The 9,845-nt window shown below is 40.9% G+C and overlaps 2 protein-coding genes across 4 annotated transcripts; one reads left to right on the top strand and one right to left on the bottom strand.

Moving 5' to 3' along the window:
* Positions 1-36: 36 nt before the first annotated feature.
* On the bottom strand, positions 37-3,457 carry LOC140789015 (protein BZR1 homolog 3). Of its 2 annotated transcripts, none has more exons than XM_073138592.1 (2): positions 2,678-3,457; positions 37-1,077 (listed from the first exon to the last, which is right to left on the bottom strand). In XM_073138592.1, the coding sequence occupies exons 1-2, from the start codon at positions 2,891-2,893 to the stop codon at positions 277-279; spliced, it is 1,017 nt and encodes a 338-aa protein (XP_072994693.1). In that variant the 5' UTR covers positions 2,894-3,457; the 3' UTR covers positions 37-276. The 2 variants fall into 2 exon arrangements, with proteins under 2 accessions (XP_072994693.1, XP_072994694.1); XM_073138593.1 differs by having other exon boundaries at positions 2,545-3,080.
* A 3,155-nt stretch (positions 3,458-6,612) lies between these two features.
* LOC140788621 (heat stress transcription factor A-4b) lies at positions 6,613-9,845 on the top strand. 2 transcript variants are annotated; one of them, XM_073137964.1, is made up of 3 exons: positions 6,624-6,851; positions 6,950-7,353; positions 8,498-9,754. In XM_073137964.1, exons 2-3 carry the CDS (start codon positions 7,138-7,140, stop codon positions 9,611-9,613), a joined length of 1,332 nt encoding a protein of 443 aa, XP_072994065.1. In that variant the 5' UTR covers positions 6,624-6,851; positions 6,950-7,137; the 3' UTR covers positions 9,614-9,754. The 2 variants fall into 2 exon arrangements, with proteins under 2 accessions (XP_072994064.1, XP_072994065.1); XM_073137963.1 differs by having other exon boundaries at positions 6,613-7,353; positions 8,498-9,845.

Genomic DNA, 9,845 nt, shown 5'->3' with positions numbered 1-9,845 from the left:
ACCTAGAAGCAAATAATCTCAATGCAAATCCTTGTATACCCTTCACATCTACTCTGTGCATTCTCTGATATATTTCCAGTATATAAAACAGATCCTGATTCAAGTTTTTAAACAAAATTGACGAACTTAAATATCCTGAAAGAGGAAGGAGGCGTAACACAAGAAACAAAAGGTGGGTCTCTTGAATCCTCTCTATCTCTCTATAAACACCACAGTGATCTAAAAACAAAGGTGGCAAAGAGATGTTAAGCATAAGAATCTCCATCACCAGGCATCTCACCGGCCATTCAACCTGGTCGTCGCACTCCCAAGAGTGAGCTCCAGTTCATCAGATCCACATTCCTCATGGATCCTCTCACCTTCCCAAGGCTTCACCACCCCGGTTGCCACGAGATTGACATTGCTGCTGCTCCCAAATGCAAACTCATCCGAAGCACCATCAGACATATGCACATCAGCCCCAATGGGGACTGGGGAGCATGTCCCACTCTGCCCTGGTGTCCACATTCTAGAAGACCCACCACCAGCTGATGCTTCCTTGAATGAGCTAAATGGGTTTGATGAAACAAGGCTGAAGGTTGGGGATGAGGGGCTTCCAGCTGGGACGTGCAACCCAGCAAACCAATTAGGATCTGCAACAACCTGCCTTCCGGGGCTTGGCGGGGTGGATGACGCTAAAAATCCAAAATGGGTACCAACCCATGGCGGCTGGGCAGGTTGGTCATCCCAATCATTCTTGATGCGAGGAGTCCCTGCAGACGGGGAGCTGAGCGGAGGGGTTACAGGGGCGCTTATGGAGCCTCCATGCATGTAGACATGGTGGTCAGGTAGCTTTGATGACGAGGCCGAGGAAGACGCCGAGGAGAGATTCTTGAGCCATGGAATGAGAGAATTGCCTTCAGCGGCATTACTGGGATTATTCACGTTGGTGATGTAGGAGGAAGATGCAGGACTTGGGAAGGATGATGAAGCCGGGCTTGGATTATAAGACGCGCATGGACTTGGCTGGTACGATGAGCAAGGGCTTGGTGAAGCTGAGCCACCTATGACATCTGTGCGCTCCATTGGCTTGCATCCCTGCATTATTAGCAAGGCAAATTTTAAAAGAGTTAGTTCAGCTTCTACTTGGTCTAGTTTGACAGTTTAAGAAGCATAAGCTTTTCATACTTGAAATACAGAAACGAATCAAATTGCACCCTAATGAAAGAAGAGAGATGCTATAATTTGCTATGTTGATGAAGAACCAATGAAAATTATCAGTCTGTAGCATAGGGAATGGGTGTACAAATGAGGGTATAAAGCAAATGTATTGATCTAAGTTCCTAACTTTCCTATGCTACAGAGTACAGATCAGCACATATTGATATTCCTAACCATGATAAAATTCCAAATTCCAACAAATATTCATTCTTTCACGTAATAAATGACAACGAAGTTTATGTGTTGAATATAAGAAACTTAAAACCATGAAATTATATTGAACATGGAGAAGGTTCAATAGTTCTATATGATTAAACTGAAACATAATATCCATGTTATAGTATGATCCTTCAGAACTTAATTAAGGAGGGTGGATCTGCAATTCTGCATCAATGAAATGAGAAGCATACTAAAGATACCGATTAACTAGAGAGGATGAGTAATTTCTGCTTCATCCAATCACCAATTTCCTTACAAAACATACAAATTGAAGTTACAATTCCTCAACAAACACTTGCATATCATCAGTCAGACTATTAACAGCTAATGTCGTGGTATCCCAGCTATTTGAATTTAGCTCTACATATAAAGATCCGTTTTCACATAAGATAAAGAGCACAAATTAAGTTATAATGTTAGCTGCATTACATATTAAGCCAAATTAATGAATAATGCCTCATGATTTGAACAGAATTCTTATTCAAAATCTCTGGACAACCTCATCTACCACTGATTTCCAAAAACTTATCTCAAAATCCATCAGAATAAAGTAGTGTTGTAGTACAATTTTTTACTCCTTTTGCTAATTTGTCAAGAGTTTACAGATCCTTATCGGATCCCTCGATAGATAATATTCTGACTGTATCCTCTCCAATGTTATCTAATAGGAGTTAATAATCATAAGAGGAATTAATAATAACTAATGTATGACATATTGTCATATTGATGTCATGGCCTTCATCTCCAGCCAACGAGGGACCATGAAATGAACTAAAAATTCGATCTTTAGTAACAGTAAGCCCCACTTCATAGCTCCTATACTCCGGAGGACCACAAAGAACAACCTTTTCCCCACCACGTTCGAACTTTCACAGCGTACGACGCTCTCCACCGATTAGTCCATTACCCACTATAACAGTCAAAGTACGCGGGGGTTGCGTGACGCTATGCTAATGCTCGGGCTAATTTAGTCAATTAATCCAAATAGAGACAGACTCCCTCCTCTAATCGCGCCTACCATTTTTATAATTACAATTAATAACGTAGAACGATTAAAGTAACCAAACGTGCACCGGCCGTTCCGGTAACGTTATGCGTAAATCAACCCCATATGTGAATACCCACCTCACCAAATAAAAAAGGTGCATCGTATTCGTCCCTCACGACCTTGACCGGCGGACTGTAGCGATCACAGGCAAGATCCACTAGCATGCGCCGATTGGGTACGAGAGGGAGATGGGGTGGGAATTAAGGTTACCTTCCGGTAAGTGTTGCCGTCCTCCTCGACGATCCACCCCGCCTCGTTGCACAGTGCCTTGAGGACCTCGTTGTTGTCGCAGTGCTTGGGGAGCTTGTAGTTGCCGTACATGCGGAGCCCCGAATAGATCTTGGCTGCGATCGCCCTCCGCCGCCGCTCCCTCCTCTTGTTGTTCTCCCTCTCCCTCCACGTCGGGAGCCTCGCCCCCGAGGTCATCTCTCCCTCCAGGAGGCCGAATCCCACAAGAAACGTCGACGGGAAACGAAGGATCCGATACGGGGGTGATCTGGAGTCCGAGAGATCCGGCCGCCAAAGAGCTTGGTTTTGGGAGCAGACCGGCTTCGCAGGTCTCGTCGAACTGTCGAAGAAACCGGAAGGGGGGGGGCCTAAAAAGATGGATTGCGACGAAAATAGGCAGATGGGCGAATTAAATACAGCGAAGCTCTAGAAATGGTCGTGGAAGGTCGTAAAATTACGATGATGCCACTCCGATCCATATCATCCCCAGTGTGGTTAGCGGTAATTGAGGGTCAGGTGTTAGTTTTGCCCCTTGTGGAGCGTGGTTCGTGTGTGAACAAGCAGCTAAGATTGCGGGAACCGATCGTCTGCATCCTAGACTGCTTTAATTTACTACATTCGACCCTCCGTAGGAAATAGAAGTAAATAGTCTGATTCGCACGAGTCGAGGCCACATAAGCCATGTGAGTAATGAGCTATGGGTCTTATGTCAGTAAGAGAGAGAGAGAGAGAGAGAGAGAGAGAGAGAGAGAGAGAGATCAGAGATGGGAGTAAAAGGAGGCATCTGGGTATTATAGGGCTGCGTCAAATCAAATAGTGTAATTATAGAATAGGGCTCGGAGAAGTAAAAGCCTTGAATAGATCGGACCCACTGCACCGAACAAAGAGTACTTTGGCTTAATCGAACGGCAGAGATCGGCTACGGAGAGCTACACGAATTGGACTGGTCAAACGAGAGCCACGTATCTCCTCCACGTGGATCGCTGTCAACGCCCTACGAGACAACTGAAGGGGTAGTGGATCCCACGGTGGTTCAGAAGTCGCACGTGTACGACGGCGAGGTCCCGCGCTCTCGCCTCGGCCGGCTGTACGAGCGGCCGCATAATAAATCTTTTAAGTAGTAAATAATATGTGTGATTTATCTCGTAAACTAAAAATTTAATTACTAGCGATTAGATATTTAGATAGGCGTGAGAGCGACCGGCGACGAAATGCCAAAGACTCGTTTCACGTGATAGTGGGGCCCATGCACCGAGCTCGGACAAAACAAGTCGCGCACGAGGGGAAAGCGGAAACTATTTATATATATATATATATATATATACATTGGAGGAAAACCCCGATGCCCATCGGACGTCCTTCCTTTCTCCACAGCAGAAGGCACCACTGGACCGTCGGATGATCGCGGGAGCTGAAGACAGCAGCCCGGTTCGCCTACTTCCGCGTGTGGGGGTTAGCCAGAGGTTTGGTAACGCCACTTGGATGCACTTCTCCCGGCCGTCCGATCGCAACAAGATCGCCACCAATAGCGTGCCTAGTCACGTGGTTCTCCTCCCCCACTCACGTGTCAGTGAGCCGGTACTAGCTCGGAGGATGGTCGGAAACGCGTGGGCATCAAAAAGTGTGTCGCGGGTCACGAGTGTTGTTACGTACCTTGAATTATGAAACCCCAACCATTAATTATGTATCAATTTAAATAAGAATTACCATGATCACTTTAGCACTATACTCTCTCTCTCTCTCTCTCTCTCTCTCTCTATATATATATATATATATAAATAAATATATTCAAAGTCAAAGAGACGAGTAGAGTGCAAGTCTGGTATTCCCAGTTGCACACCCACGTGAATTGATGCAGAAAAAGATAGATAACTATCGAGACTTATCTTGAGTTATTTATTCGGTACATCGGATGCTCCCGATGTGAGGCAGGACCGCAGGAGCAGCCCCTGTCAATTTTCTTAAGTCGATAAGTGTCAGGGAAAAAGCCAACCAAAGAGTGACATTTAGGCTGACGTAGAGTAAATATCGTTAAGATTTTTTTTATAAAAAAACATTATATTTGTCAAGCTTGTTTTATCCAAGGACGAGGACGAATAGAAAGCTTCTTCCCTTCGGCACTGCAACTCCAAATTTCTCTAAGAAAATTAATTAAGCTTTTAATTATGGTCTGAGATGTGAATGGGGGGGGGGATGTCGAGGAATCAAAGCACAGAATCTCGTTCTTCTTTTTTAAAGTTTATTTGAACCCTTTTAATATCTGTGATCACAAGCAGTGGAAGGAGAGACAGGAAGTCTTAACGAGCAGAGAGATTCTTGCAGGCGATTAACTTGCACAGAGTTCGGATAACGAACCAGATGCCTTTTGAACGGCTAAGATGATCTGAAATCTCCAAATTTCTGTACACATGAAAAGAATCTTGTCCACTTTGTTTTATCCAATAATTATATTCTACTTTTTCTATTATGAGCTTGTAAGTTAATTATAAGTTAGATAAAAGAGCCAATCATTATGAAAAAAGAAAAGAAAGAAGAAGATAACTATCCAAATTATCCATATAAAAACACTATAAACAGAAAAGAAGGCTATCAATGAGTTGGCGAGCTTTTATTGGTGAGGTTTATTAGAAGTTGAGAATCCGATTCAATTACCAGGTTGGAGACTGGATGTGAAGGACTAAGAAGTTCGGCTTCCAACTGAAGGGCAAAAGAACTACAACACGGACTTGACTTACCCTAGCAATAGTACGCCTGCCTTGGTGGCCTTCTTTTTGCCACTCATTCAAGTCATATGAGCACACCCTAATTAAGAAGAAGAAGAAGAAGAAGAAGAAGAAGAAGAAGAAGAAGATTATTTAAGCCATATATATCATGACATACACTAAATCCACCTGACCCAGCCCAAAGTTTAACCTGGGCCCATGGATAGTAAGTCAACCATTCTTGAACTATGAATTCAAAATTCCATGGAGTTGGGTAAAGGAGACGAAATGTCTCTTAAACTGGGCGAAGAAAGGTTCCATAAATATTACCATCATTGACTTAGAATTAATAAGCTTCAGAATTGCACCTCTTTTTCTTAGACCCGTCTCTAGAGTAGTTGGGTCCTCAATCCTCATGCAATACCTGTGACCTACTCCATAATAAAAGCTACATCATTCTAGCTTATGAGTCTCTTTCCCTAAACTAGAGAGGTCATCATCGTTATTATTATTTTTCCCTTTCTTTTTTTTTTTAGTGGAATTGTGTTTGTTATATAACAAAGAAAAATCATTTACAAAACGCCCTAAGTTGGAGGCGAAAACCTCCTCTTCCAAAGAATAACTAGTAGCGAAAAATTGGATACACGGGAGTTAGGATAATATATATATTTAGAGCTTTTAACCAGCTTATCTAAACTTTTATTTTACGAATCTAGTACATTTTAAAAATTTAATACAAAACTAAGTGAATTAAAAAATCATTAACTAAAGCATTGATTTTTATGTAAATTTTAAATTTGTTAAGAAATTTTTTAAATATATCTCTTCTTAGTTCAGTAACTTTTAAATATGAATTAGTTTTATATTTAAAATTTAAGATAAATTAAACATGGAATAAGAAAAATTAGCAGAATTATAATAATAAAAAACTCATATATTTATATATATATATATAAAGGATAAGATAGTGTAAACTAAGTCGTGGTTACCTCTACCAATAATATACCTATCAAGTTTAATATTATTTAACCTGGACCACATATACCCCTCTATCAATGAGAGGAGATTGAAATTAGACAATTCTCGAAGGATAATTTTGACAATTTCCTTTAGGAAATGATTAAAAATAATATATAAGCATTTATGATTTTATGACGCACTGGATGAGAGATTAAGAAAAAATGCATAAAGGTTCACCTTTATATAGGGGAAATTGTGTATATTTCTGGGTGTCTGCATAAGACCGTACTTTGCCCTTCGTCGTCTTCTTCTTCTTCTTCTTCTTCTAGAAATTTCTACAGCTTCAAAATACTGCAAGATCCATCTAAATCCTTCCAGAACATGGCCGACTTCTCTTCTCGCATCGGCGGCACCAAATCCAAGTCCAAATCCAAATCATAGGACGAGAAAGGGAAAAAAGGCCTCGGTCTTCGCTCCTCTTCTGCGCCAGATTGGTTGAACCAAGTCCACCAATTTTCTCACATATTTGATTCGTTTTGTTCTTTTTTTTCCGTAAAATTCTCGATCGCGTCGTTTGCCGCGCTTGTTGCAGATCGAATCGAAGAAAACAAGAAGACATAGGGCTTCTAGGGAAAATAATCTCGGCGGATCGGCCGAGATTGCTGAAATCGACGTGAAGTCTGACCTGATGTCGCAATGATTGAGGGAGGAGTTTCCCAGTTTCGGTGGTTGGGAGTGGGATCGGGTGCGAGTGGAGGTTGGTAGTGTTGGTGGATTGGGATGGAGAGCTCGCAGGGGAGTTCGAGTTCGCCGGCTCCTTTCCTCGTGAAGACGTATGATATGGTGGATGACCCTTCGACGAGCTCGATTGTCTCGTGGAGCGCCACTAATGCGAGCTTCGTGGTTTGGAATCCGCCGGAATTCTCTAGGGATCTGCTTCCCAAGTACTTCAAGCATAATAACTTCTCTAGCTTCGTCAGGCAACTGAATACTTATGTAAGTGAAGGGAATTTGATGGAAATTAGTGATCTTTTTCAGCACTAATTGTATTGATAACTTTTTTATCATCTAATTTGTGTTGCTGGTGTTGGATACTCTAAAATCTCTCTTTTTTTTAATTGGAAAATATTGGATATGTTAAGCTGATATCTGATTTGATAGCATTGTTAATCTGCATGCACTAGATGTTTAAATTATTGATCTTGCTCAGAAGAAAGAGAAGGGGTGTTCAATTTTTTTTGGCATTTTTCTAGTCTTAGTTATCACCCATTATATGTCATTCTATGATTAATGGATAGTTGGGTGAAGTTAAATCCAAATTCTCATAGTATTTATGGGTCATTTATTTGTCCTCTTCGCCACAGAATGGATTATTCTTTCCCCTCTGATTCTAGAATTGGACACTTAACTTTGTATTTGATATTTGTCGATATCTTGGACCTCTTTGGAGTACCGCCAATCCTCAATGATATATGTAGAATTGTGAGTTTCCTATGAGACCCCTTCTTTTGCCCATTTCAAGCTGCTGATAAGCACCCTATGTGCAGATCGAATTTTATCATGGCTGATATGATAGGAGATTCAGTTTTATGACCTCTGGGTAAAAGTTGTTCTAATTATAACATATTTGTATTGATAAGGATTGATTTATATGAGTGAAGGCTAGATGCATGCAAATACGTACATAGATTGGTCATCCTTTTAAATAAGTGTTTGATGGTTTATTTAGACATCTGCGGTATTTTTTTTTCCAAGAATGCATTCATACTTGAATCAACCTTGATTTGATACTGATAAATGATAAAGCTCATATATTGGCCTTGCTTGGTCCTTGATGTTAGGCTAAAAATTTATTGCAAGCTGATCTTCCGAATGTGCTCAACTTAATTAGAACCTCCTTTACCTTTATGCACTTATAGAAGAATTCTCTGTGTGATTTTGTAGGTTTTGTAGATAATATCTTGTATTCATCACTACCGTAATTTCCTTCATTTTCCCATCATAAATGAAAATAAGTTAAATAATAACAACTGTTAGCAGAACCTGTTTCTCTTTATTCCTTGTGTTACAATATTGTTTGTGTCAAATGATCCTTCTATGTGCTTTTAATGTTCATCCCCATTTCATTATCTTGTTGTAGGGTTTCCGGAAAATAGATCCCGATCAGTGGGAATTTTCAAACGAGGACTTTATAAGGGGGCAGAGGCATCTGTTGAAAAATATTCACAGACGTAAACCAATACATAGCCATTCACTTCAACACCAAGGGAATGGACCATTAGCAGAAGAAGAAAGACAGGAACTCAAGGAAGAGATTGATAAGCTTAAGCATGATAAGGGTGTTTTCATATCAGAGCTTCAGAAACACACCCAAGAACAGCTTGCAATGGATAGACAAATGCAGTCTTTAGAGGAGAGACTGCAAATAATGGAGCACCGTCAAAGAAGTCTGACAGCTTTCTTGAGTCAGATCATTCAGAGACATGGATTTCTGTCCATCTTTGGACAGAATTCTGATCTTCAGAATAAGAAGCGAAGGCTCCCAATGACTAACATCTTTTGTGTGGAAGCCGATACGGAAGAACCTTTCCAGGACTTGAGCGGAGTGAGCTCGGACATAGTGTCTGCACACACATTAGCCATAGAGCCATTCGAGAAGATGGAATCGTCGTTGAATTCCTTGGAGAAATTTTTCCAAAGTGTATGTGAAGCTTCTGGTGAAGACATGCTTTATGACAGTACTGTGCCTTGCCCTCCTTCTGCTGTAGTACTTACGGAGATACGTGCATTGTCTGGGGAAACTGACACAAACTTGCAATCATTGTCTAAATTGCCTCCTAATTCACCTCATATTAGAGATATTTATTCCTCCCCTGAGCTGGAAGAATCCATAAGTTGTGCAGAAAGCCCTGCTCTTCCTTTGACAGAGTTTCAGTCAGATACACGGAGTAAGATCTCTGAGATAGACGTGAACTCTGAGCCTGCTGTTGCTGAACATGATTCATCAAGAGATCAAACAATTGAGACCGCAGTGTCTAATGTGCCCCCTGGAGTAAATGATATTTTCTGGGAGCAATTTCTTACAGAGATTCCTGGCTCTTCTGATATACAGGAGGTTCAGTCAGAAAGACGAGATGCAGATGACAAAAGAAATCAAGAAAAAATAACTGAAAGGTTGAACATTTGGTGGAACAAGAAGAATGCGGATCATATAACAGAGAAAATGGGGCATCTCACTTCAGCTGAAAAAACCTGATGATAGCTCTTTCTTTCAACTTGAAATGCCTCAATTTGGAATTTTGTGCTATTTTTCAGTGAGGTATGTGTGGTTATATCCTTGTATGGTAGTGGTGTTCCATATTAATTTATTGTCTCACCTGCGTTCATAGTTACTGAAGTAGCCTGCTATATTGATTAATAAGCTACTTTATTGATCTGTAGAGATTTTAGTAGAAAAAGAGGGATAATAAGAGTTTAATCATCCTAAA

Source organism: Typha latifolia, chromosome 5, assembly GCF_019914945.1.
Source record: "Typha latifolia isolate L0001 chromosome 5, TyphaL0001v2, whole genome shotgun sequence".
Lineage (NCBI taxonomy): Eukaryota > Viridiplantae > Streptophyta > Magnoliopsida > Poales > Typhaceae > Typha > Typha latifolia.
The sequence above is the reverse complement of the archived record's forward strand: the minus strand, read 5'-3'. Positions and strand labels throughout refer to the sequence as shown.

Excerpts from the sequence above, each read along its gene's own strand:
- LOC140789015 (XM_073138592.1), bottom strand. The coding sequence starts at position 2,893 with ATGACCTCGGGGGCGAGGCTCCCGACGTGGAGGGAGAGGGAGAACAAC. Across the intron at positions 1,078-2,677 it reads ACGGCAACACTTACCGGAAG|GGATGCAAGCCAATGGAGCG; the intron begins GTAACCTTAATT and ends CTAATAATGCAG.
- LOC140788621 (XM_073137963.1), top strand. The coding sequence starts at position 7,138 with ATGGAGAGCTCGCAGGGGAGTTCGAGTTCGCCGGCTCCTTTCCTCGTG. Across the intron at positions 7,354-8,497 it reads TCAGGCAACTGAATACTTAT|GGTTTCCGGAAAATAGATCC; the intron begins GTAAGTGAAGGG and ends ATCTTGTTGTAG.